The 27,305-nt window shown below is 45.6% G+C and overlaps 2 protein-coding genes across 13 annotated transcripts in view; one reads left to right on the forward strand and one right to left on the reverse strand.

Annotated features, from left to right (window-relative positions):
* The window catches only part of Hmox2 (heme oxygenase 2), a 40,382-nt gene extending 36,627 nt beyond the window's left edge, over positions 1 to 3,755 (forward strand). For 3 of the 4 annotated variants that reach the window (NM_001136066.2, NM_010443.2, NM_001357050.1), the window contains exons 3-6: positions 742 to 859; positions 1,619 to 2,110; positions 2,776 to 2,902; positions 2,991 to 3,262. In NM_001136066.2, coding sequence (NP_001129538.1) covers positions 742 to 859; positions 1,619 to 2,110; positions 2,776 to 2,902; positions 2,991 to 3,118 — 865 coding nt within the window. In that variant the 3' untranslated portion in view covers positions 3,119 to 3,262. Of the gene's footprint in view, positions 1 to 741; positions 860 to 1,618; positions 2,111 to 2,775; positions 2,903 to 2,990 lie in introns of all 4 variants that reach the window. The other variant, NM_001378999.1, reaches the window with a different exon arrangement.
* On the reverse strand, positions 2,474 to 27,305 carry Cdip1 (cell death inducing Trp53 target 1). 9 transcript variants are annotated; one of them, NM_001358082.2, is made up of 6 exons: positions 27,165 to 27,305; positions 7,684 to 7,748; positions 7,056 to 7,164; positions 6,653 to 6,808; positions 5,758 to 6,031; positions 2,474 to 5,662 (listed from the first exon to the last, which is right to left on the reverse strand). In NM_001358082.2, exons 3-6 carry the CDS (start codon positions 7,138 to 7,140, stop codon positions 5,551 to 5,553), a joined length of 627 nt encoding a protein of 208 aa, NP_001345011.1. In that variant the 5' UTR covers positions 7,141 to 7,164; positions 7,684 to 7,748; positions 27,165 to 27,305; the 3' UTR covers positions 2,474 to 5,550. The 9 variants fall into 9 exon arrangements, with proteins under 9 accessions (NP_001345011.1, NP_001345009.1, NP_001345010.1 ...); NM_001358080.2 differs by lacking the exon at positions 27,165 to 27,305 and adding an exon at positions 26,844 to 26,954 and having other exon boundaries at positions 7,056 to 7,109; NM_001358081.2 differs by lacking the exon at positions 27,165 to 27,305 and adding an exon at positions 26,844 to 26,954 and having other exon boundaries at positions 5,758 to 5,980.

Raw genomic sequence — 27,305 nt, forward strand, 5'->3', positions numbered from 1 at the left:
GGAGTTTATAGATTCACAGTCGTCCTTCCTAGGTTCCATTGTACTTATGATGATACTTTTCTTCCATATCCATTTGTTGATGTAACTTTATCCTGAGTAATTCTGTTAAATATAAAACTGGTGGACGCAGTGGATCTCTGAGTTCAAGGCCTTCCTGGTCTACAGAATGAGTTCCAGGACAGTCAGAGTTACACAGAAACCCTGTCTCAAAGATAAAAGAAAAGGGAGGAAGGGAGAGAGGGAGGAGGAAAGGAGAGACAGACAGACAGAGACAGAGAGAGACAGAGAGAGACAGAGAGAGAGAGAGAGAGAGAGAGAGAGAGAGAGAGAGAGAGAGAGAGATATAGAGAAGCCAACTAAGATCTCTGCCTCTCAGCTATCTTCCCACACCTAGGCCCAGCCACAGGAAAGGCAGCTCTTTCCTGGATAGATTGTAAGTTTTGGTTCTTCAGCCACTAGGTGGCTACAGAAGCAAAGCATCGTTCATTTGGGTGCTGACTAACAGATACCAATCCAGGCACTTTTGTGGAGACCATAGTAAACTTCATGTCCACTGAGTTTTTGTGCCAGATTGTCATATCTCGCCCTGTTCTCAGCTCAGTTACTCATGCTGGACTGAAATAGTGTCTGAGCAGCTCCTACTTCCAGTCTCTATCTTGGACCTAAACTGTCTTTTGCCCTTTAGTCCTTTCTGGAGAACTGGAAAGGGCTACTGTCTCACTCAAAGTTCATCCCCCACAGAATGGCAGACCTTTCTGAGCTCCTGAAGGAAGGGACCAAGGAAGCACATGACCGAGCAGAAAATACCCAGTTTGTCAAAGACTTCTTGAAAGGAAACATTAAGAAGGAGCTATTTAAGGTTTGTGTCCCTCAGTCAGATGGGGTTGGGTTCTAACTTTAATAAGGGGTGGGAGGTGGGGTGGCTTTAATCAGCTGAGGAAGTTGCCCTGTAACCACTCTAAGAAAGAAGCTGCTGGGTCTCTGCTACTTTTTCTTGGAGATAGTCTGGCTACATAGTCCATATAGGCCCTAACCCTGGTTCTTCATCCTTACCTTTCTGAGTACTGGGGATGAAAGGTATGTGCCACCATGCCCAGCCATATATTTGATTTCCTAGTGTTAAGCCATGGCTATCCTATCATAAATGGAGTAACAAAAATATATTTGCAAATATTCACTAGAAGCTTCCTAGGTGTATTAAAGTAGTTAAATATATTTTAAAAGGGTCACAGTTGGGTCTTTAGGAACTGGGCAAGTGGCTTGTCTTGAACCATTCTTAAAACGTGGTGATGGTGGTGGTTGGGGGTACTGGAGAGATGGCTCAGAGGTTAAAAGCACTGTCTGCTCTTCCAGAGGTCCTAAGTTCAATTCCCAGCAACCACATGGTGGTTCATAGCCATCTGTAGTGAGATCTGATGCCCTCTTCTGGCATGTAGATAAAGCCCCTATTCATTCATTCATTCATTCATTCATTCATGTGTGTGTGTGTGTGTGTGTGAGAGAGAGAAAGAGAGAAAATGTATATATATATAATCTTAAAAAAATAAAAACATGGTGGGTTCTAGAGTTGCTGGCTTGGCTTATAGCTCTCTTCCACAATCTTCCATCACACTCACAGCTGGCCACCACTGCACTTTACTTCACATACTCAGCCCTTGAGGAGGAAATGGACCGCAACAAGGACCACCCAGCCTTCGCCCCCTTATATTTCCCCACGGAGCTACACCGGAAGGCAGCACTGATCAAGGACATGAAGTATTTCTTTGGTGAAAACTGGGAGGAGCAGGTGAAGTGCTCTGAGGCTGCCCAGAAGTATGTGGATCGGATTCACTATGTAGGGCAAAATGAGCCAGAGCTGCTGGTGGCCCATGCTTATACTCGTTACATGGGGGACCTTTCAGGAGGCCAGGTACTGAAGAAGGTTGCCCAGAGGGCACTAAAACTTCCCAGCACTGGGGAAGGGACCCAATTCTACCTGTTTGAGCATGTGGACAATGCCCAGCAATTCAAGCAGTTCTACCGCGCTAGAATGAATGCCTTGGACCTGAATTTGAAGACCAAAGAGAGGATTGTGGAGGAGGCCAATAAAGCCTTTGAATATAACATGCAGGTATTACTGAGCACTGATCATGGAACCTGATCCATGGATGCATGAGTTTGATTCTTTTAGCAGTAGAGTCAAAGCCAGAGATTTCTTGAGAGGCTATTGGTATCATGACAAATAAGCTCCTACATGCCCTAGAAAAAGGTGAGGGAACCAGTTAGCCATCAGGGAGCATGGTTCCCAGGAGGCCTGGCTTGAGGCCCATAACTAGTGCTGGAAAGGGCAAACCCCCAGCATCTGAAAGGTCTGAAATAGACCTATTTCCCTCTGTCTCACTACAGGATGTCAGGGTTGAGGAATGGGTAGTTTCCTCGTTTTGTAGCAAATATTGATATAAAAAATATTACTTAGTATAGAGCCAAAGTCATTGGGAAGTAGAATAAGTAGGTTTTATAAGTCTCAGGTAGGGCTGATCTTACAGAAACCATTTCTGTCCCTAGTACCTCAGTGTTGGGAGAGGATAGCTGTGGGCACTCAAGTCCTTAGTAGCAGTCACTTGAGCTCTCACTAAGACATGCAGGATAGTGTTCACTTTTCTGGTTTGATGTTCAGCTGGTTTGCAGTCCTCATCAGGTGTATCTGGGCTCTAGCTTCTCCATGGGTCATCTGTAGAGTGTAAATTCTGAGTCTTCTTAGTTTAGGGATGGCCTCTGATGACTTCTGTTCCTCAGATATTCAGTGAACTGGACCAGGCTGGCTCCATGCTAGCAAGAGAAACCCTGGAGGATGGGCTCCCGGTACATGATGGGAAGGGAGATATACGTAAATGCCCCTTTTATGCTGCTCAGCCAGACAAAGGTAGGTTGTGGGTCCTGAACTAACATTTCTGGAGCAGGTATATCAGTGCCTTCCATTGATGCCATGTCTTATGTTGTGTTGCATGCAGGTACACTAGGAGGCAGCAACTGCCCCTTCCAGACAACCGTGGCTGTGCTGAGGAAGCCTAGCCTGCAGCTCATTCTGGCTGCCAGTGTGGCCTTGGTAGCTGGACTCTTGGCCTGGTACTACATGTGAAGGACCTGTCATGTTGTTTGCATCCTACCCCAAGTGACCTGTTCTATCCCCATCTCCACCTCTGCCTAAAACTACCACCTCAGGTGACTTTTTTTTAATGCTGGGTTTGAGAAAACAAGCAACCAATAAAAGCCAGACACTAGAGCCTCTGCCTAACAGCATTTTCTCTGCCAGCCAGATATACACCAGATAAAGGCTGTCACTCTATTAACAGCCAGTGCTCTAGGAATTTTGCCATTTAGGAGGCCTGGGTACATTGCTTTCTTAGCAGTGCTTGGAATGGTCATTGCCATGCTGGGAGTGAGATGCCCATACACACAGGGTTTGTGGGAAAGGGTCATGCCAGCTGATGATGGCTCAGTTTTCTAGGCCTTTTGATAGTCTAAAGAGCTTATTCTGCATAACCGGGATCTCCCTAATAAGTCTATTAGCCTGATGTGTCTCAGCTGACTGGTGTGCCTGCCATAACACTCTAAAAACAAACGCCACACACTTCCCTCCTTCCTGGGATAGGATAGAGTCCCTCAGAAACAGCATACAAATGGACATCCTCTTTCATGGCACTCCTTGCCAACTTCCTAGCACCTTCTATTTCCATGTATTCATGCTAAATACCATAAAGATCCTTAATATCTGCTTGGACCTGTGATTTTTCCTAACTCAAAATCTTTGAGGTTTCTTATTTCAAAAGCACATACTTAGATTTAAACAATGCATGGTCTAAAATAGAAATATGAAGTTAAACATTTTTATTAGTAGGAATCTATTCCTATAAAAGTCTTTGTGTGAAAAAATGGTAGAACAGCAGGGAAACTCAAAGAGACTGAGCCCACCACCTTCACAGTTCAGAAGATTGATTTACCAAGAACTGAGTGCCGAGACTTCAGTGTGTCATCTTCAGACTATCAGGTCTTAGTCCAGTAGTGCTGTCTTGTTTAAGGACGAAAGAGCAATAGCTATAGGTTAAGAAGTTACTAAGCTAAGACGGGGCTCCAGTTCTCAGGTTCTGCAGCCTGGACATCTAATTATGCAAATGGCAGAAACCAATGCCCTGGCCCAGAACAGCTGGGTTTCCCCAGGGCAGGTCTATATATATAAATTCTGGTTTGGTGTAATTGGGTTCTTAAATGTGTTGTTTCCCAGGCCCGGGCTCCTGCCTGCCACTAGACTACCTATAGTCCCACCCTGTCTCTCAGAAAAGAAGGAAGCCAGGCAAGACAGCAGAGGCCCAGGGCAGGGGAGTGAAAGGGCCATTTAATGAAACTACAAACTGCGACCAGGCCACAATTCACAGTGATAGGAGGCCATGCAGTGTGAGAGACCAGGAGAGGGACAGCAGCAGGATACAGCGTCCACACAGGCATATTCACAGACTGTTCAAGAAATGACCAGGTTTGGGTTTATACCCTGGGCACGACTCATGTCCCTAGGATACTCCCACCACTTGTGACTTCTTCCTGGTCCCCAGCCCAGTGCCACAGCTGTTCCTACTGAGGAGCTCCAATATGGAAGCAAGTCAACTATGGCAAAAAGGCTGGCACTTATTCCAGAGACCAATGAACCTACAAGGAGGCACTTCTGATCTGCCATGTCACAAACCACCAGGCAGAAGTTGCACCCCCACATAGCACAGACACAGAAGTAGACAGGACATGGGCATTCATTCCTTCCAGTCCCAGAAAATATAGGGGTTCACAGAGGTGTGGCCAGAAAGGAGCTCTGCACACTGACTGACTCAAAGAAGCTAGGTAAGAACAGGGGCAAGTTCTTCTCGGTTACCAGAGCTTTAAATAGCCCAGGATCCTCTTTGCTTCATACCAGGCAGCTCTTGAGTGTTTCCATACCTGAGAATTCTGAGGTCCAGGGCTGGCAGTCATTATTTCTTTCTTTCCCTATCTTGGTACCCCAGACAAGAAGCCCCACTTAAACCCAGGCCTTAAGACCCTGTCTTGCTTGGGTCTACTTAACTTTAGATGATACTCTGACTTCATTCCAGCAGGTCAGCAACAACTGTGGTTCCAGGTTCTACCCTCAGTGTAGGCCCTAGTCTGGGGACCTGTTAATGCCTCTGGGTGCTTTTGGTCCCAGGAAGAGTAAGGACCAGCCTGGACCTTATACTTATACAGAAAAGGAGAAATGAGGGCCCTAGTAAGAGCCTCTCTAGCTTATCTTCTGAATTGCAAATGTCCAAGCAACACACAAGATTAGTGCCACCCCATGCCACCCACTGGCCCTTGGCCTTAAATCCAACAGAATTGTTGCTGGAAGAGTCGGATGCTCAGGGAAGGGCAAGGTGAGGACAGGATTTCCAGAGTACAGTGGCAGAACTTCCAACCCTAAGTGGGGAGTTGAGGGGATAGTGACCACTGAGCATGGGGAGCAAAGCACATGGGGGCCAGACTAATAGGTAGGGGAGTCCAAGTCTGGCTCTGTTAGCACAAGCGCTTGTATGTGCAGATGTAGGCTTTGCAGCTGGGACATGTGTGCGTCACATCCTTGAAGTCATTGATGAGGCAGGGGATCAAACAGCAGCCCAGGTCACACCTGAATTGAAGACAGAAATAGGCTGAGGCCTGAGACGGCTCAGGCAGCATATAGAGCCCCAGCAGCACCACCATTTACCAGTGCCCCACACCTACCCCATGAAGCAGCAGAAGAAACCCAGCACAAAGTTCATCAGGCCTATCTCGTAGGAGATCTTGGTGGTGATGGCCTGCTGGCAGTGAGGACACACTGTCTGCACTGGTGCGCCTTCAAAGATCTCTCCCTGCAGTACTGTCACCGTGGTGGCTGCCCCTGATGGGACCAATACTGTGGCCGTGTGGCCCCCAGGGCCAGGGTAGGGCCCTGGTGGGTAGGGTCCTGGTGGATAATAGCCCATAGGTGGGTGAGGCCCTGGAGGAGGGTAGAAACCTGGAACAGCACACAGAAAGGTCACTGGCTGGCTGGGAGAACACAGAACATATGATTCCAACACTCAACGCACAACCCACAGCTTCTTGCTGTCTTCCAGAAGAGGGTCAGAGTGTCAGCAGGAAGAGGCCTTGGCTCAAGGTGACCATTTATAATGACCCATTTGATCCCTACCACATTAAGACCAAGACAGATGTGGCAGAGAGCTAGGAGTATATCGCTCTACTCCATTTAACTTCCTTGCCTCTGGCATGCCAAGACTTCTTTTATGCCTGCAAGGATAAGGACTTAAGTAAAAAGAAAGTATCATTCCTCTTATGCATACAAAGCTTTTGCAAGTCAATATTTGAAATACCAAAGACAACCCAACCTAACCCAGATACTGCAGGAACCACACACTTTGGGCCTGAGTGTAGCGCCAGTGAGCTACTGGTGAACAAAGGTCCAGGCCTTCTCTGGGGGCTTCTGTCCTTAGCAGGAAAAAGCTCCCACCTTACCACAGACCTTAGCATGAGCCACTGTAACCTTCCTTGGTGGATGCAAAGTTCCTCCTAGCTGCCATTTTCATTTTATATGGAATGACTGGTGACTTTCCATAGTGAATTTGGGGTCTCAACTCACCTGCAGGCATGTAGGTGCCATCTGCATTCATATGGGGGGGCACAAAGCCAGGCTGAGGCACTGGTTGGCCAGGTGGCTCATAGGGTGGAGGGGCAATGTCAGCAGAAGGCAGTGGCATGCCTGGTGGAGGCTGCATCACAGCTGGTGAGGTTCGGCCTGGATAGAGATGGGCAGAAAGAAGAAGGCTCGGCTTCTGCTCCACACAGAAGCAGGACACTGGATGACCCTGAAGCAGGATTTGAAAAGCCTCAACCACACTTGGAATGGAGAGCTGTGACAGGGATCCCAGAAGGCAAAAGCCAGGAAAGACCCTTAAGACAAGAGCCAATGACAGGGTATAGGCCCAGCAGTCCCATTAATGGACCTTATCCAACCTCTACCAATGATAATTTAACATCCTTACCTGGGGTAAGTGGGGCTCCACTTTTTTCCTCCAGTAGTGGGGCTGTAGGACCTCCTGGATAAGGAGGGGGTGGCTCATTAGACATCTTTGCCTGCTGATACTCCTGGATCTGGAGGAGAAACAAATTTAGCTCCTTGTTTCCATGCAAGGCCAGCACACTAGGTTGTGACCATCTTTCGATGCTCATCAACCCACACACATACATATTTCCTCTGGCTCCTCTCAGGGAGCCTCAGGCTCAAACTCAGCTACCTGAGCTCTTCTACCATTTCCTTTCCTCAAAGGTGTGAGAAGGATCAGGGTTGGTGGATAGATCCAGCAGTACCCTTGGGGTGTCAGCGGCCACTGAGCTCCCTCTGACACTTGGGATGCTCTACCTCTGCCAGGGACAACCCACCAGAGCTACCCTCCTTTATGCTGCTCTATGGTCACCCATATTTTTTTGGAAGCTGGAGGGTAAGGACAGAACTCTTGGTGACAAGGCCCAGCAGTCCTGTCTGAGAACCTAACCCCAGTCACTACCCAAGGAAGCTTGGCACCTACAGTCTCCCAACTCAACTGAGCTATGGGGGACAGACTTTCTACCACAGGCTGCTGCAACATGGTTTGGAAAGGGGTGATTTCTTACCTCAGATTTCTGGTGCAGAGAACAGAAGTAGGTGAGAGTAATTCAGCGGAGGCAGATCTAGGAGGCTATTTCAGGGAAAGAGAGAAAGCAACACCTTTAATCACAGGCTTCCAGGTAAGCTATTTCCCCAATACTCACAGCTTAACCACCCCACTCCCCGAGTGGCACAGCTGCTGAATCCTCTGTGGGCCCACCCTTCTCCATCCTATGGATCCAATTCCCAGGCTTGAAAGGAAGCAAAAAGAGTCAGCCGTGGGTTGGTGTCTGGCACTGGCTTGTCTCCTGTTTTGCTTGGTAGGTATGAAAAGAGTCGGGGGCTGGTGAGATGGCTCAGAGGTTAAGAGCACCGACTGCTCTTCCAGAGGTCCTGAGTTCAATTCCCAGCAACCACATGGTGGCTCACAACCAACTGTAATAAGATCTGACACCCTTTTCTGGTGTGTCTGAAGACAGCTACAGTGTACTTACTTATAATAATAAATAAATCTTAAAAAAAAAAAAAAAGAGTCAGTCAAAGGAAACAATCTGTTTTATTCCTTTCATCAGATGTCCAGAGTACCTGCTATAAGGCATTAGTGGAGAAGCCGACACACTCAGGTCTTACCTTCACTCTATTTAACATAAAAGATTAGTCATTAGTAGCAGTTTGAAGTGGGGACTGCCTTTTGTTAACTGCAAAGCAGTAAGAAATCAAAAAAGTCCAGTACTATGGTATGTTCAATAAAAACGACATTTCTAGCAAAGCCTAGAGCCCTTACAGTAAGTCCAAACATAGAAGTACCAAGCCACTTAAATTTTTTTCCCATTTTGAAGTAGAGTCCCACCACTGTGTAGTCCAGTCTGGCCTTCAACTCTTCATCTTCCTGCCTAGTCTACCATAAGCTAGGATTATAGGCATATACCAGGACAACTTGCTTCCTATGCTTAACAAATCAGGGGCAGGGGCTGAGGGATCAGATCCCAAGCTTTGGGGTCAAATTTGTGGTGATCTGAATAGGAATTGCCCTCATAGACTAGTGTTTGTCCATTGAGAGTAGCACTTATAGGAGATGTGGCCTTGTTGAAGGAAGTGTGTCACTGTGGAGGCAGGCTTAGAGGTCTTATGTGCTCAATCTTAGCCTAATAATGTGGTAGTCTCCTCCTGCTAAAGATCAAGATGTAAAACTTTCAGCTCCTTCTCTTGCACCATGTCTGACTGCATGTCACCATGCTTCTCAGCCTGTCGATAATAGACTAAACCCCTAAAACTGTAAGCTAAACCCAATTAAATGTTTTCCTTTTTAAGAGCTGTGGTCATGGTATCTCTTCACACTAATAAAATCCTAACTATGACAAATTTTAATACAGGTTTGAGAAACTCCAGTCATGATCAATATAGCCTAACATCCTCCATGCCCTTCTGCAGGAAGTTACTGCTTTGCCTGCACACAACTGCAGCTTCAGCCCATCTTTCCTTAGGCAGGCCCACATCTGAGGCTTCCAGGATCCACTACTTCAGATTATAGGACTACTACTCTACAAAGCTACCCTTGCATTTCACAGCCCCAACCTACAGATAATGTCTGAGTTTGAAATGCCATGAGCATTTCATTCAGCTGCTTTGGGTGCTGTGCTGCTTGTTCCAAGTAACCATAATTGAATGGAAACCTGCTGGGTGTCCCAGCAGTGCAGCCCTGCCTGGCTTCCTCTCACTCTGTATGAAGCTCTACCAGAGAGTTGCATACTCTACCTTGGCTTGGCCACACACACCTACCAGACTGAGCTCTTGTTTCTCTGAAGAACTCCAGATAGGAATTTTCACAGGAACAAGGATGTAATTGACATTCTGAGATGCCTACCAAAACTTAAGGAACACTACAGAGCCATGAAACCAAGCAAAACTGCTTTATTCCCCAACCCCGGGCCAGGCCATGTAGACTATGACTCAGCTTCAAGTTAAACAAACAAACAAACAAACAAACAACCCACAATCTTGTAATTTGGGGTCAGCAAAGCACCAGAACTCCTGCTCCCTCAGAGGAGAAAGGATCAGCCTTGTTTCCAGTAAACAGAATAAACAGCAAAGAGATCTGGAGTCAGACAAACCTGGCCTCAAGTCCATGGCGTTAGCATGTCAAAGTCCTTACCTTCTTGTATGAGAAACCTTCCCCAGGCCCAGACAGAACCCAATCTCTAGTACATCTATCGGGAGGAGGTCCTGCTGAGAGGTGTTCTAAAGTTACATCTTGGTGATAGCTACAAAGCTCTATTAACATATTAAAAGCACCAAACATAATTAACAGTGAGAAATCATTCATACAAACAAATTGTTAGGCAATTCAATGTAGTATAAACATCACAGATTATACTAAGACGGCTATAAAAGCACTAAATCTTATGGGATCCTGTTGTATATGCAATTCATCCTTTACCAAAACATTATGTAGCATGTGGCTGTACTCTGAAAAGAATGTGATTCCAAAATAGGACCCTGAAGGCAGTATTGCGTGGTATGATCTTGTCAACCTGGCACACCTGGGAAACAAGACTCTCCAATGAAGAACTGCCTCTGTAAGACTGACCTTCAGTATATTTTCTTGATTGCAAACTGACATAGAAGTGGCCAGCCCACCTTGGGCAGTAATAACCCTGTAAGTCTGGCAGCAAGCCAGTAAGCAGTGCTTTTTGGTTTTGTTTCTTTTTTAAGGTTTCCCCTTGAACTTCTGTCCTGGCTTCCCTTGATGGTGATAGACCTGTAAGCTGTAAACCCCTTCCTCTGCAAGTTGCTTTTGGTTATGGTGTTTTATCACTTCAACAAATTGCTGTTGTGGTTTAAAAAAAAAAAAAAGACACTTGAGATGGAAAGTGAGAAAGAAATGGGGCCTGGACTTTTGGTGTGCCAGGTTCAGTTGCTTTCCTCTTTGGGTCTCTTGCTTCCCAGAGAAGTTTCAAGTACAAGGTCTCAGGGGCCTGAGAACTGTCTCTGGCATTCTGCTTGGCTTTCAACTATTTATTATGCAGTGCAATTGATCTAACGCCAAGGCAGAGCCTGGCAGCCTGTCTGCTGATACAGGGCCCCTTGGAGTGGGGCATATCTCCTGGCCAGCACAGCATTGGGTCTGAAGGCAAACTTAATTCTCTGGTTGAAGCTGTCCAACACACTACAACAGAGGGTAACCAACATACTCCCATGGTCTTTCTATTTCCCAGAGTGCCAGTGAGCAGGCATTCTACCAAGGCCAGGAGAGGAAAGGGGAATTTTGAATCCTGAGACCTATTGGTGCAATCAGACTGGTCAGCTCTGTGCACAAATTCTCACAGGACTGAAGACAAGTACTGAGGGGATGAGGTAAAAGGTGAGTGAGGACAAGGCTCAGAGGGACTTTCTGACATGACTTTTTCCATGTCTACAAGACCAATGGTTCTCCAAACTTTTGTTCTGTGGACTTCTTTATACCAGATTATCAAGGACTTCAAATAGACTATCTCTCAATATGGCATTAGAAAATATCTAAGTACTTAATAAAGAATTTTTAAAAATTCGTTTGGCCATGCAGTGGTGGTGGTGCAAGCCTTTAATCCCAGAACTCAGTAGGCACACATCTCTGTGAGTTCAAGGCCATCTGATCTACAGAACTCAGTAGGCACACATCTCTGTGAGTTCAAGGCCATCTGATCTACAGAACTCAGTAGGCACACATCTCTGTGAGTTCAAGGCCATCTGATCTACAGTTAGTTCCAGGACAGTCAGGCTACACAAAAAAACCCAGTCTCTAAAACACAAAAATAAAAAAATTAGTTCAAGGATAAGGATGTAGCTTGGGGAGAGCAATTTCCTTACATCTGCAAGGTCCTAGGTTCAATCTCCACCATAAATAAATAAATAAAGCAAGCAAGATCACAGTGGCAGATTAAGTTTCCAAAATTCCAATTACTATTAACCAATAGAACAAAATTTAACAGTGGCAACAAACCAATTACACATTTATCTAGGAATGGTGGCTCAGCATTTGGGAGGTTGTGGCAGGAAGACTGCTGTAAACTTGAAGTAAATTGAGCTACAGAGTAAGACAGGCCTCAAAAAATCCAAACCAAGGGTTAAAGAGATGGCTCAGCAGTTAGGAGCACTTATTCAGTTCTCAGCATCCACATAGTAGTTTACAACCATCAAGTTCTAGGGAATCCAATGCCCTCTTCTGATATCCACAGGCACCAGGCACATATGTGATAAACCCGGCCCAACACGCATACACATAATTTTATTTTTTAATCCAAGGCATTGGGCTATGAAGATAACTCAATAAGTTAAAGTGTGTGCTATGCAAGTCTAGGAACCTGAGTTTGATCCTTGGAACCCATAAAAAGTGAAGAACCAACTCACTGAGTTGTCAGTTTACCTCCATTCAAGTACTGCAGTGTACACACCCTCACACAGAAAAGAAATGCAAAGAAGTTATAGCAACATAGAGACAAAAATTGTTTCCCTATGGAATAACTTAGCTTATACTCAACACGGTATCTCTGGATGCCTAAATCACCCGTTTGTTTGTGCTGGTAATTCTTTGGGGAGGTGGGGAGCACAGAAGAAGGAACTTAGGACCTCAAATGTGCACTTTGCCACTGACACCCCCAGAAATTGCATTAAAAAAATAAAGTGTGCTTATGTCTGTTTATCTGTTTGCTAAGGTGTGTTTATGAGTGGTTTTGGAGCCCAGAAGAAAGTGTCAGTCTCTTGAGCTATAGTTATAAGCATTTGTGAGTCACTTGTGGTGGGTGTTGGGATCTGAGCTCTAGTCCTTAGGACTGAGCAGCAAGTGCTCTTAACTGCTGAGCTATCCCTCTAGCCCTCTGACAGTTGTTTTTCTGGGCATGAGGGGAAAAAACAGCTACTTTGAACCATAACTTGAATAAATACAACTGTGTATATGCTTTGCTCCCAGATAGCTATCAATCTTGAGGTTTTCTTGTGTGCCTCACACTTTATCACACAAAATGTTCAAAAGCTATGTACATACACACACACCAAGAATTAATAAAGGTGTGTTTGCTTTGGCAGCACATATACTAAAGTTCAAATGATACAGAGATACCCCCACCCCCTCGCACAGGATGATTCATAAATTCAAGTGACCAGTAGTTTTTTTCTTTGTTAAATTTCTGTAAAATTCTTTATTAGTTGTGTTTAGGTTAATAACCATTTTCTTGTGATAAGACTTTGTGTAAAGCTAATGGAAAAGGTTTTTTACCATACTCATTTTGGTAAGCTCTTGTTGCTATTAACTTTTTAAATCTTTATTGTTTGTGTACATATGCCATGGTGTGTGGAGATCCAAAGAAAACTCTAGAGTCTGTTGTCTCAATCCACCTTTATGTGAGTTCTGGAGTAGAACTCAGGTCATCAGGTCTGTATGCTAAGCATCTTTACCCCCAGAGCGACCTCACTGGCTAGCCATTAACTTTTGACTAATAAAAACATATCTTTAGCTAGATGGTGGTGGTGAATACCTTTGATCCCAGCACTGTGGAGGCAAAGAAAGCAATTCTCTGAGTTTGAGGCCAGCCTGGTCTAAAGAGAGTGTTCCAGGATAGCCAGAGCTACACAGAGAAACACTTGTCTTGAAAGACCAAAACCAATCAGAGAAGCAAAAAAATCTAATCTACCTTTAAACATAAAAAAGAATAAAGTTAATTTTTATTAACTTTATGTGTGTGCTGCTTTGTGTACTGGTAAAGACTGGTGCAGGTCAGTACCCCTGCCCTGATCCAACCCAGGCTCCAGTGCTTTCTTTTCATGTGATTCTGAGGCATCCATGCAAATACTAGTACAATGCAAAGTCAAGGTCTAATATTGGTTTTGCTCTACTAATAAGACAGTCTGGCCGGGTGGTGGTGGTGCACGCCTTTAATCCCAGCACTTGGGAGGCAGAGGCAAGTGGATTTCTGAGTTCGAGGCCAGCCTGGTCTACAAAGTGAGTTCCAGGACAGCCAAGGCTACACAGAGAAACCCTGTCTCGAAAAACAAAACAAAACAAAACAAAAAAGACAGTCTGACCTCCTGCCCTCAGGAACTCTCCTTCCTGGCTGTAGAAGATACCACTGTTATGGAGAGACCCCACTAGACTGAATGCAGGATCAATTGCCTACTGCCAAAGAGACCTAGAGTCTTAGGTTTCCCTAGGGAAATCAGAGCCTGTTGTTCTACCTGAAGAGCACCCCAGGGAGGCACGTGCTACTGTGCAAGCTTTTTACATTAAACAGGCAGTTGGGACAAGGACTCTGCATCAGCCTTAGTAAATCCAGCTCCACCATTATCTGGCTCAACATCAGAGCCTTGGTTAACTCATTTGCCTTCCTCTCAGAATGGAAAAAGGTTACCAGAGGGGGTACAAAATGTCCTCTGCTGGACTGCAGGGGTTGGCCTACAGAACACTGAATAAAAAGAACCTGTTACATAGGCCTGAGGTGATAGTGTACATCTTTACTTGGTAGGCAGAGGCAGGTGGATCTCTGAGTTCCAGGTCAGCCTGGAATACAAAGCAAGTTCCTAAACAGCCAGAGTTCTGCACAGAGAAACCCTGTAAACTGTGCCTCTCCAAAAAAAAAGGAAAAAAAGAAACAAGAAACAAGAGCCTGCTACTTTACTACTTAACAGGAACCAATGCCTCTATCCTGGAGTTATCTGATCATTGACCATGTGATCCTGTGGTCACCCACAATGACCTCATTCAAAGACATATAGACCCTAGTCTGAGCAGCTCACCCCTATGGCATCCATTTCCAAAACAGCAGAGGTCATACATAACCTCTGTGAGAAATCCTCTAGATTGCTCTCCTGTTGGACTGCCCTCTTAAGACATGTGGGGACTTGCCTAGAGCTCCCAAAGTCAACAACACCCCTGGGAAAGCATTCTACCTGGACCCAGAGGCATGCAACTGTGGTGCATATGCTGCAGAGCTGCGTTCCCAGGATCATTTGACTGCCACTGTCCCTTCACAGAGGTGGTCCCCTGTGGCATCCATGGATTATGACACCAGCTGCCTCACATGGGCTCCTCTGTCTCTGGGAATAGGTCTTTGGCATCTGGCCAGGGGGAGGGCACTCTGCTTCACCCATGGCCTCCCATTTGCTGAACAGGGCAGGAGGCCATGCAATGTGATGGGTCATCACAACCAGTGGGCACTACGAACCTCAGTGTATCACTAGGTAAGACTGACCCCTGGGTAACATCACACGGCTGCCCTATCCTAGTTGCCCAAATACCCCAAAAGTATGTGTTAGCACAGGCTCATGTGGTGGACATATGAAGGAAAGCCATGTGGGGAGATCCAGATGGCTGGTGCTGCTCTTGGAACAACTAGCAACCAGGCCAGCATCACAGCTGAGTCAGCACTCATTCCAACTACTCATTGTTCTGGGCTCTAGACCCAGCCCTGTTCAAAGCCCAGAAGGAAGGCTTGGAGGAGACAAAGTCCAACAGGCAAAGGAAATAAAGGAAACAGTGACTAAGGTGGCTGTGCTGGCTGGACAGGACAAAGCCTTGAGGCTTGCAGGAGGACCCAGCTACAGGGATTACTGCTAAGGTCCAAATCTCAGATCTCAAGACACAGCGGGTCAAGGAAGACAGTCCCAGACCGAGGAGATCTCTCTTCTGAGATCTCAGTGGCAGAGTACTTGCTTAGCATCTGTCATGGTTTGAATATGCTTGGCCCAGGGAGTGGCACTATTTGGAGGTGTGCCTTGTTGAAGTAGGTGTGTCACTATGGGCGTGGGCTTTAAGACCCTAGTCCTAGCGGCCTAGAAGCAAGTCTTCTGCTATCAGCCTTCAGATAATGATGTTGAACTCTCAGCTCCTCCTGCCTGGATGCTGCCTTGTTCCTACCTTGATGATAATGGACTCTGAACCTGTAAGCCAGCCCCAATTAAATGTTGTACTTTATAAGACTTGCCTTGGTCATGGTGTCTGTTCAGAGCAGTAAAACCCTGACTAGGACAGCATCCATGAAGCCATAGGTTCAATTTTTTGTAGTGAAAAGTAAAAACTCAGGAGAACTAGAGCTACATAGTAAGATCCTGTCTTAAAAACAACAACAATGGGGGGGGGTGGGAAGAACAAAACCATAAATGTAGCAAAGCCACCTTCCTTTCTTGCCTGTCAATGGTATACTAAGAGCATAGGTCTTCTTGGCACTCTAGTATCAGGATAATGGTTGAGGCCCTAGACAAATTCCTTAGTCTCTGACTTGTTTTGGAAAATGATATTCTTGTGAGGCAGAACTAAACTCCACATGCTGGGCAGAACAGGCTTTACGCAGGTAACAAGTGGTGGTTATTTCAGAAGATGCTTTTAATTGAACTACTGTGTAAAGAAACATCATCCACTCCTAATGAAATCAAGGCTTTGATTATGCCACATTGAAAATAGTGACAGATTGTAAAGAATGACAGCCTCATGAAGTAGGTGGCTCAGACAGCTAGCTGCACCCAAAGCCATCCTTCCTGTGTTTTTCCTTCTGTTATGAAATCAGTGGATTAACGAATTCACTCCTGCCCTAATTACAGTTCCCACGACCATCTGACTAAGCTCTGGCCAATACTGGCCTTAGTGCCTGGGCCATGGAAGGCACGGATGGAAGTCAGCTCAGTCTAGCCCATGGACCCTTCTCTCATTCCTGCTGGCTGGGCTATAGGGCATGGTTACAGCAGTACAGCAACCATGGAGAAATATACTATGTATGAAAGATGGCCATAGAGACTCCAACCACCTCTAACTGTTCCACTGATAGAAATAAACCTGTTTTAGTCAATTATTGGTAAATAACTTCTAATTATTAGAAAACTACATTAAAAACTAGTGTTACTTGGGCCTAAAGGCATACATCTTTCCAGGAAATGAATTATCCAAACATTTCTATTAACTTTCCAATTAAATGGCTTTCTCCAGGTGACAGAATATAGTCTGTTGGGGTAAATGCTTTTTGTTGTTTAAAAACAGACCCCAGCCATATCTAACGATGGTATATAACTATGCTGAATGCAAACTTTCCAGTATGGCTGCTTTAAGGTTACTATGCACTAAGCTCTGTGAATAAGCCTAATACATTCAGTGGTTACCCAGAGTAAACTTTGGTAGAATCACACCTTGGTCTGTTGTTGGGACCATATGAGTGGGTAGACATTATTTATTTATGCCTTCCCAAGGAAAGGAATTTTATCAACAGAAGCTATCATGGGCCTCTACATTGAAATCCTTTCTCAAAAAAATTAAGGGTACCAAAAAGCAAAACAAAAAGGGCACAAAAAAACAAAACAACAACAAAGGGTTAGGGGCTGTAGTTTAGTGTAGAACACTTGCCTAATATGAGCAGGGTTCTGGGTTCAATCTCCAGCACTATATACAAAAAAGAGAGACAACTAGAGGCCCTGGAATGGGGCCACACAATCCTAGCACTCACTTCAGTGTGAACACCTGGCTGCAGAAGCCGTTGCTAATGTATAGGAAATACGGATGGAGCATTTACCATGTTGACATAGATTCCCATCATGGGGACAGAAAGGGAAGGCTCACAGTGAATGCAGATATGCCAATGTCTCAGACCCACACCATCTTCCTCTCCACCAAGGTCTGCACAAATCTGCAGCTAAGTCAGTGTGTAACCAGGCCAGGACTCCTACAGCTGCCCAGAGACAATATACTAGGCAAGAAACAAAGAGAACGCCAGGCATGTTGGTACATACCTTTAATCCCAGCACTCAAGAGGCAGAGACAGGTGGAACTCTAAGTTCAAGACTAGCCTGGTCTACATATATTCAGTCTCAAAGAGAGAGTGGAAGGGAAGAGGCATTGTTCACAAAGTCCATTTGGTTTCAGAGAACCCTGGTGAAGGCTGAACCTGTCTACAACTGTGCTGAGAAGACAGCACAATCCAGTCTGAGAGACCTGCCCAATCAACATCAGCTAGTCTATGAAAGTCTAACTGCAGTCCATCTTCCACCAAGTCCCAGCAGAGGCAAGCCAAGAGGGGCAATGCCACTGCGGGCCCTGACCATTTCTGGCTTGTATCAATGAGGGTACAAGTACAACATGAGAAGGAAGTGAAAAGAGAAGCAGAAGCCAAATCAAGATAAGACTAGTGGTTCCAGCTGGACATTGGTGGCACAGACCTTTAATCCCAGCCCTCGGGAGGCAGAGACAGGCGGATTTCTGAGTTCGAGGCCAGCCTGGTCTACAGAGTGAGTTCCAGGGCAGCCAGAGCTATACAGAGAAACCCTGTCTCAAAAAAACAAAACAAAAAAAAACAAAAAAAAAGACTAGTGGTTCCAAACTTACAAGTAGGTATGACTTCTAGGCCAAGATGAAGACAGTCACTGTGCATTGATGTCCTAATGATTTCTCACCAGTGCTCTTAGCAAACACCTTTCACTCCCCGTGACCTCAAAAGAGGGGCCACAAGGGAGCAGGTTAATTCTCCTTTTCTGAAGGAAAGCTGTGCTTCCAGGTATATTCCACTTTGAGGGCAGCAATTCCCACAAGCAAAGGTATCTATATGTATTGTCTTGATATTCGGCCAAAAGGATGTCTAACTCCAATGCAACTACAAAGTAACTACATTCACACCTCAAAGGATACCTATCTACTTTTAACAAATATGGAAAAATGGTATGGACTAGGATCTAAATACAAGCAGTTAAGAACAGAGTGATCCTCCTTCAGTAGTGTTCTCTGGATAGTGAGATCTTGAGAGGTTTGTTCATACATAAATACAAATGCAGAAGCCTTTTACTTATGTGTAGATTCTAGTTTTTCTATGATGAGCACTAGCTCCTTCTTCAAAATGCTCAAAACTGTTAAATATTATTATTTTTCAAACCAGAATGGTGCCTCAGACTATGAGTGAGTTCTGGCGAAACAGGGGCTTCTGAGAACTCTCCCTCTCAGATGTCACAAGCATCTTTTACTGCATCTTCCTCGGTTTTGTAGAGTAACTCCCACTTCTTTTCTGGATCATAGCCCAGGCAGGGCTTTGGGCACACTGTCAAGTTGGCTAGGTCTTGCATGGAGAGCCAGCAAGTCACTTGAAGGAGGAGGGCAAGCAAGCAACTCCCCCAGGGACACCTGATCCACTAGAGAGTGATGAGGTTACTGCGCTTGAGGCAGGTGATGCTTGGTTCTAAGCCACGAACACAGCCTAGGCTGGTCCTGTGCCCTTGCCCTGCTCTCTGAGCTGTTTCTGTGTTCAAGAGCTTGTTTCTATATATTCTGCTGCTAGCATAGAACACAATGGAAGTCCACATAGGAGAGGAAATGAAGAGCAAAGGATGGAAAAAGGGCTACAGCTGCAGGCACAACCAGAGATAAACAAGTTGTCGGCACCTGTTACAAGGCAGGCCATGGTGACTGAAAGCTAATTTTAGAAACACCACAAGCCTAAAGACCCATCTCTTAAGCCACCAAAATGGAACCTTAGGGGAGAAAAGTCCTGATATCTGCCTGCAGTGAACTGACACAAAACAGACAGCCTCTGGGTTATTTTAACCATTCTTCTGACCAAGGACAACACACAAACCCCTGATGTGCAGTCAAACCATGTAGTCACGACAGTCATAGCCACCAGGTGCAAGTTTTTTGTTTTTAAGATTTTTATTTTTTGCTGGGCAGCAGTAATGCACGCCTTTAATCCTAGCACCTGGGAGGCAGAGGCAGGTAGATTTCTGAGTTCAAGGCCAGCCTGGTCTACAGAGTGAGTTCCAGGACAGCCAGGACTACACAGAGAAACCTGTCTCAAAAAAAAAAAAAAAAAAAAAACGGAAAAAAAAAGATTTTTATTTTTTATGTGTATGCATTTGTGTGTCAGTTCACACCATGAGTGTTCCAGTGCCTGCAGAGGCCAGAGGTAGGCATCAAATCACTGAAAGGAATTACAGATGGTTTTGATCTACCCAGAACTAAACAATCTCTGGGCTCCTTTCTCTCACACAGCTCACTAAGTGCTCACCCTCCAAACTTTCTATCACAAAAATGAGGTGACATCATCTTTAAGATACTGATCTCCCATGTAATAGATCACTTCCTCTATTATTCTAGGGAAATTTCTGCTTGGGGGAAGATAAGCTACAGAGATTTGTCACTGCTAATACTAGATACTTTGTAGAAATCACAGCAATTACTAAAAGAAAAGAAAAGAAAATACCACAAAACATAGCAGACCTGAGCCAGACCTCAACAACTCTTTAAGTTGCTGTCAACTGCTTTTACAAGAGCAATTTAAAAACAAAACACTGTATATGTTAGCATACACTTTTAAAAATGGTATTGAACTCTGTAAATTCAAGGCCAGTTTGCTCCACTTTTCCAGGCAAACCAGGACTATACAGTGAGACACAAAACCTGAGGAATGTGTCTAGTCCAGGGTCATAGTGGGAACTTATCAATAGCCTGCCCTGTGGATCCGTGCACAGATGTCAGCAAAAGCACCCAGGAAGAAACAAAACACAGCAATCGGGGAACAAAACACAGGGAATCAAAGTGGAAGGCAAGGCTACTAGTATTTTATATGCAGTATACTACACAGCAGAAGCTTAAACCAAATTCCTATTACTTGAAGTAGACATGGGACCCTGGAATGTTCACCTATCAGTTGGCACAATAGCTCTGGATTTGGGAAATGGGAATGTGGTCACATTTGGAGTTGTCATTGGCATGTGTACATTTCTCTTCAGATATCTCACCTTTCTGGCTAGAAAAGCATCAGAGATAACTGAATCTGAAGTCTCTGCTAGCGATCATTTGGGTGTCAAGCACTTATTAAGCAGGAGCCATGTAAACTACTGGAAACTATGGCAGAGAGAGCAGAAGCAGCAGGTTGGGGAGTGGGCTCAGGAATGATGTAGCTATTCTGGTTACTAGAGCAGAGCCAGGCCTCAGCTGCCCTGACAAATACCCAACATGCCTGCCCTCCTCCAGCTCTCTTGCCACATGCTCCAAAATGTTCAAAGTACACTGGTTGCCCAGGATGGTGGTCCACGTGTATAAGTATTTGGAAGGTAGAGGCAGGAGGATCAGAAGTTCAGGGCCAGTCTCAACTATATAGAATGTCTGAGGATGTCCTGGGCTGTATCAGACCCTGTCTCGAAAACAGTAACACAGCCAAACATGTGAGTGGGTGGGGTCCTCTGCACTTAAGTTTACATGGATTTCACAGTGCCACGAACAAAAGGCTGAAGTCCTAGGAAAACAGGGCTGGAAAGAAAAAGGGAAAGAAAATGAAATGTCTCCTTGGGCTGGAGTCTCTCTACATTTCTCAAAGCTCACAGGCTATTTATTCAAGGACCTTAAAGGGCAGTGTGACCTCATGAAGTCTTTGTTCTACTAGCTTATTTTAGAACGAATCCAATGACTGTACACTTGAGGATTCAACTCTCCATTCAAAACTGTATTTCGAGGGAAGAATGCATACACCATGGTTCTGTGCCTTCAGAGCTGGTAAGCTCACAGGAAGACAACTGAAATTCAGGCAGTACCTGATTTTATTCAGCCAATAAACACTGTCTGCTATGTGTCAGACACTTTCCAAGGCAACCTGGGTGGGAGACATTTCCCTTAACAGATTGAGGAGAGGAACTATAAACAGAGAGGTACAGTGATGGAGGAATACGAATTAGAGAAGGAGTCCTACAGAGCTTAATTCTACACAGGAAAGGCTTCACTGAACATGGAACATTTCAGCACAGGCAAAGGTGAATTACACAGTATGGGAAGAAGGTTCAAGCAAGAAGTTACATGCAAAGGTCCCCAGAGCAAACTGGGTAGAGGAGATCCTAGGGGTCTCCCACCCTGAGTCCAGGAGGCAGGCAGGAGAGCAGTGGGATAAGTTAGGAAATGGGGAGGAGGTTAAGTTGTCCCAAGTCTCCCTTTGCACTGTGTGTATACCATTATCAAATAGGTGGCGGCTAAAGGGAGAAACCTACAGTACTTGGTACCCCTGGCAGTGCTGGGTATGGTTCCTTTTTGGCCAGTTTGAGGCCACAGAGAAACAGGTCATAGTGTGGCTAATCTCCAGGATGCACAGGTAAATCAGGCATTTATGGAAGCCAAGCTTGACAACACCAAGGACCAAAACTAAGGCTGGATCCTTAAGGGACACAGAACACCCGGGAAATCTGTGAACTGAGAAGGGATCGTTTGAGTTCTTCCCTGAACAGAGCAGGGTTCTTCAGATCTGAACAAGGGCCAGTGAATTCATCATTAGCTAAGTTTACTTTTCTAAGTGAGTATTTATTTATTCAAGAGCCAAGACCCTTGACTCCTTAATTCAGGCAATTCACTGCACCCAAGAGTAATAACTCAATTCACAGTCCCAATACTCAGATAACTATACACCCACCTGGGAACCTGGATCAGAAGAATTTACAGAACAGGACAGTCCTACAACCAGGGCATTAGTTACTTTCAGAAGAGGACCAAACACTGTGCTCAAGAGCCCAGACTAGTACTTGGGGACAGTCTCTCTATAGCTCATAAAATATGTATACTACAGCTTGGCTGACATTCCTAGGCAGGATTTTCCCACCTAGGTTTATTTCTATTTGCCATACCCCAGTCACCAAACGAGATGGGTGAAAGGGGGTCTAAACATTTTTCTTTTTGAAATTACAATTTACTTATTTTGTAATATGTGTGAGCTCATGTGCCATGGTATGTCTGTGGAAGTCAGAGGACAATCTGAGGGAGTTTGTTCTTTTTTTTACGTGTGTCCTGGGGATTACACTTTAAAGTCAAATGCCTTTACCTGCTGAGCAGCATGTCAGCTGCTTTTTTTTTTTTTTTTTTTTTTAAGTGTGCACAGGATTTTGCATCTATGTCTGTGCACTGCATTCATTCAGTGCCTGAGGAAGCAAGAAGAGGTGTCAGATGCCATGGAACTGGGATTACCACAGCTGCTGGGAATTGAGCACACATTCTCTGGAAGAGTAGTCAGTGCTCTTAACTACAGAGCCATTTCTCCAACTCTGAAAATTTAAAACATTTCCTTTCAACCTTGACCAGTATTTTAATTCTGTGGTTAACAAAAACAAAACAAAACAAAACACAAACAAAAAAACCTCACCTCATCTGATGGCAAAGTTTTGAGAGAAAATGTTCAGCCCTATATCCTAAACCTCCTTCAGTCTACTCCAGCCCCACCCACTGTACCTTGCACGTCTCTGAACCATCTGCCTGTACATACCCGCTGAATAAATGAGTCCATGAGATTTGGAATGAAGCTCCCTGGACGCCCTGCTAGTCCTAACACAATGCCCATTATTCTCGCTCCAGAGGCAGAGCACAGCCACATCTGAGGTAGATGTCACTGTCTTCTTTCTGAAAGTGCCTTTATTTATGGCCAATATTCAAAACAAGAAAGAATGCCACTTCTTGAATCACAATCAGCTCCAAGGAGGAATAGTCATAGTGAGGCCAGGAAAGCTCCCACTTCTGTGACCCCCCTTCCCTTTAATCCTGTTATTTTAGGATATGAAGGCCTGCTTTGTTATTATTAGAAATTCTTGCTGCTTCCTCTGCTAGAAGGGCTATTCCTAGGCTACCTCCTAGAGCAGTGGTTCTCAACCTTCCTAATGCTGTGAGCTTTTAATGTAGTACCTCATGTGTAGTGACCCCCCCAACCATAAAATTATGTTTATTGCTACTTCATAACTAATTTTGGTACTGTTATAAATCGAAATGTAAATATCTGTGTTTTCCAATGGTCTTACATGACCCCTGTGAAAGGACTGTTTGATACCCACAGAGTCACGACCCATAGATTCAGAACCACTGTCTTAGGCAGATGCAGATGACAAGTGCAAATCAGCCAAGAAGCAACAATAAATACACAAAGGACACTGTGTCCTTTCCCATTCCCCCAACTCTTAACGTCACTGAACCATAACAACTACTCATCCAGTAGTATAGAATTCTTCTCAAACACCACCCAAACAACCCTGCCACCTTACTACCTACGTCCACTGGGTTTCTTCTAAATCCCAGGCACAGCACACAATTGGATCTGAGTTTAGACTAAATTAACATTTATTGATTATGTGGTTTCTCAGGCACATTCAGAGATTTATTTAAACTGGACACCTTGTAGTTAAGAACTGATAAGCAGCTGGGTGGTGGCAATGGTGTCTTCAATCCCAGCATTCGGGAGGCAGAAGCAGGAGGAGCTGAGTTGGAGGCTAGCTTGGTCTATAGAGCGAGTTCTAGGACAGCCAGAGTTACACAGAGAATCTCAAAAAACCAAAAGGAGGAGAAGGAGGCAGAAGAGGCAGAGGAGCAGAGAGAAAGAGGAGGACAAAGAGGAGAAAGAGGAAGAAAGAAGAAACAACTGACAAGCTAGATCACCCAGTGGACAGACCCATAAAGGATTCTCCGCACAACCATATCAGGAGCATGGTGACAAGAAATATTTTCTTTAAAGAAAATGCACTATAACTGCTTTCAAGGGAAGAATAACAGCGTTTTTTTGAAACCAAACCTCCCCTGCCCATCTTTTGGGTTCAAGCAATCCTTCCACCTCACCCTTCAAAGTAGCCAAGAATGCAAGGATGCACTGCCAGGCTGGGTTTTTAAGACTTCTTTGTGTCCTACAGTTTCTTTTTTATTTTTATTTTTTTCTTTTCTTTTTTTCGAGACAGGGTTTCTCTGTATAGTCCTGGCTGTCCTGGAACTCACTCTGTAGACCAAGTTAACAAAAACAAAACAAAACAAAACACAAACAAAAAACCTCAACTCATCTGATGGCAAAGTTTTGAGAGAAAATGTATGTTCAGCCCTATATCCCAAACCTCCTTCAGTCTACTCCAGCCCCACCCACTGTACCTTGCATGTCTCTGAACTCAGAAATCCGCCTGCCCTGCCTCCCAAGTGCTGGGATTAAAGGAGTGCGCCACCACGCCCGGCTGTCCTACAGTTTCATGTCCTTTCTTTTGTCTACCATGAAGGAATGGGAATCTTCTCGGCACTTAGAGCAGGCACCTGCCATCATCTGGTCTGGGTGCTGTTCTTCACTTAAATGTAGCACATGAGGTCTGGGAAGGGCAATGGCTTGTCCTAAAGCTTCAGAGTTACAAAGAGGAGCCTTCAGTGTGGTCTGCCATCTCAGGAGCCTTCATTGTGATCTGCCATCTAAAGTCTAGGAATACTTGTCCCAGGACCCTATTATCACCAAAGTTGTCTGATGACTCAAAAAAGAGGCATCAGGTAGGTGTAAGGGGCCACAGGCTCAGAACTGTGTGGGTGGTAGTTCTGGGAGGGGAGGTAGTTGTAAGACAGGCTGAGGGCATAGAGCTATAGCCTCTGTAGTGGGATACCTACCCTGCAGCCTCTCCTACAAGACACAGTGCCTCCCAGAAATGAGTCCATTTCTATTGTGTACAATCTACTTCTAAGTTCTCTCACAGGACAAGAAACCTCTCATCCACACTTCCAACACCCACCCCAGGAAAGACCAAGAACTCTGGAGAACTCCATACATGCTATGTCTCACTAGAAGATCTTTTACTTACAAGACAGAGAGTTTCACAGAGCCAGTCTCTTCTCCCTTTCAAATGAAGAGAGTGTGTGACAGACTGGTGTTCATAGCTATGGAGCCAATTACAAAGGCCTGTGGGACTCAAAGCTGTAACTATGAGGTCACCAACTGTGCACTTCAACCCTGTTCTAAAGCTTAAAAAACATCCATGGCACCAGTAGGTTCAAAATGGGCAAGCTTGAAACATACAAAAGAGCCAAGAGAACAAGGCCAAGGACTGAACAAGCAGACAACTCACTTTAATTATTGCCAGCATAATCTGCTGGGACAACCAGGCCTCTGGGACACATTCCATTTTCTCTCTCTCAAAACAGTTTTGTCCCCTGAAGTGTTCTTTACACATTCCCTCTTTCTTCTGGTCAGCTACCTTCTCAACATCCATGTAAAGGTCTTTCCTGGTTCTAAAAACACATCCTATAGAAACCCTCCAAAACCCTTTGGATCGTCAGGACTGGGAGGCAGACTGATTTTCAAATAGCCAAGGGGAAAAAAAAAATCAATAAGCAACAAGATTTCTAAGTCTAGTTAATAATATGTAAGCTTTACTAGGAATGGAAATATACTATTATCTGCATGTACTTTGGCATGAAAATAAAAGACTGAAGGATAAGTACCCAATAAAGATATTAATTGTACATTCTAGGTGGTAGTCCATAGGTGTGCACTGTAAAGTTCAACGGTTTTTGTATGCTTTGAATTTTTCCTAACTAATGTCAAGGTAGAGGAGGTCTTTGAGATAGTGAGTGACCAAAAATATCTTTCTTATTATGAGCAGAGAGCAAGAAGAGCAGACATGTTCACCTCTTTCTTCCCACCCAACTCTGGTCAGCACCAACAAGCTAAGGACCAGAAAGAGCAGTCCTATTTGCCCAGAAAATGCCCTGTTTGGAGTACACTACAAAACTGATATAAAAACTACTGCATGCCCTCTCCCCAAAGTCCCTGATCCTTACTCCCAAGACACAGATTCTCAGTTCCAAGTGTGCATGAGAATTTCTGGAGAGCTTACTAAATGCAGATTTCTGGGCCTTACCCCATAAATACTCAAATCAGATCCTGGGGAATGGGGAAAGTCCAGGTCTTTCTGATACAGAGGATCCTATCCTGATCACTCCATCTTCCTTGACACCTGTTGAGAGGTCCCAGGAGACCCACCTTCTCCAAGGTCCTGGATGGCTTGGGGCTTCGCCAGCCCCTCGCCTTCCTAACGTCCTGCCGGAGCGCCACGTAGAGCCAAGTCTAGACCTGCAAACCGGCGGGGGAAAGAGGGCGAGACGGCCTCCTCCAGGACCGCCAAGGTCACCCGCGGGTCTCTGAGGCTTACCTCAGGGATCCTCCCCGACCGATCGCCGTTCCTCAACCCTCCATACCCCGAGGAAAATGGCTCGTACAGCCGTCGCTTACAGAAAAGTAGAAAGGCGTGATAATCACCCGAGTGGGCTGGCCCTTCTCTGGCTGATATCCCCTGTCTGCAGGCCCAGTTCGCTCGGGGCCCTGGAATGCTAGCCCTCGCAGCCCCGCAGCTGCAGCCACGCCGAAATCAACTGCCCTGATTTTGCGTGGCGTTTCGGAGGGAACGGACTCCACCACGACAACCCAGGCCCGTTTACCTCGAAATCCAGAAGCCTGAGGCCAGAGGGACAGAGATCTGCAGTGGTCCGGCCCGCTGCTCCGAGGAGCCCCTCTACCAGAGGACTCGCAGCACTCACCGCCCCCGCACCGAGAGGACCCTGGAATTTGTAGTCTTTCGGCGCACCCGCAGCATTCCCTGAGGCGGGAGCCTACAGCTCCCGGCACCCACCGCGCGGCGGGTGAGGGCGGAGCTCGGCGGGCTAGGTCACGCGGGCGGAGGGTTTCGAAGCCTAGCCCCCGCCTCGGCGTGTGAGAGGGGTCCCTTCGGAAGCCGCTTGGAAGTCTCAGAGGTGACTCACCGTCAGTTCCAGCCCCTCACCGGCCAAGCGCTGCCGCAGGAAAGGCTGCCTCAGCCCCGTAGCTGTCCAGAGGGAACCGCAAGGCTGTGGAGAAAGGCCCAACCTCCTGGCCTCTCGCCTTAGGGCGGGGCTTCGCGCCTC

This window comes from Mus musculus, chromosome 16 (genome assembly GCF_000001635.26).
Source record: "Mus musculus strain C57BL/6J chromosome 16, GRCm38.p6 C57BL/6J".
Lineage (NCBI taxonomy): Eukaryota > Metazoa > Chordata > Mammalia > Rodentia > Muridae > Mus > Mus musculus.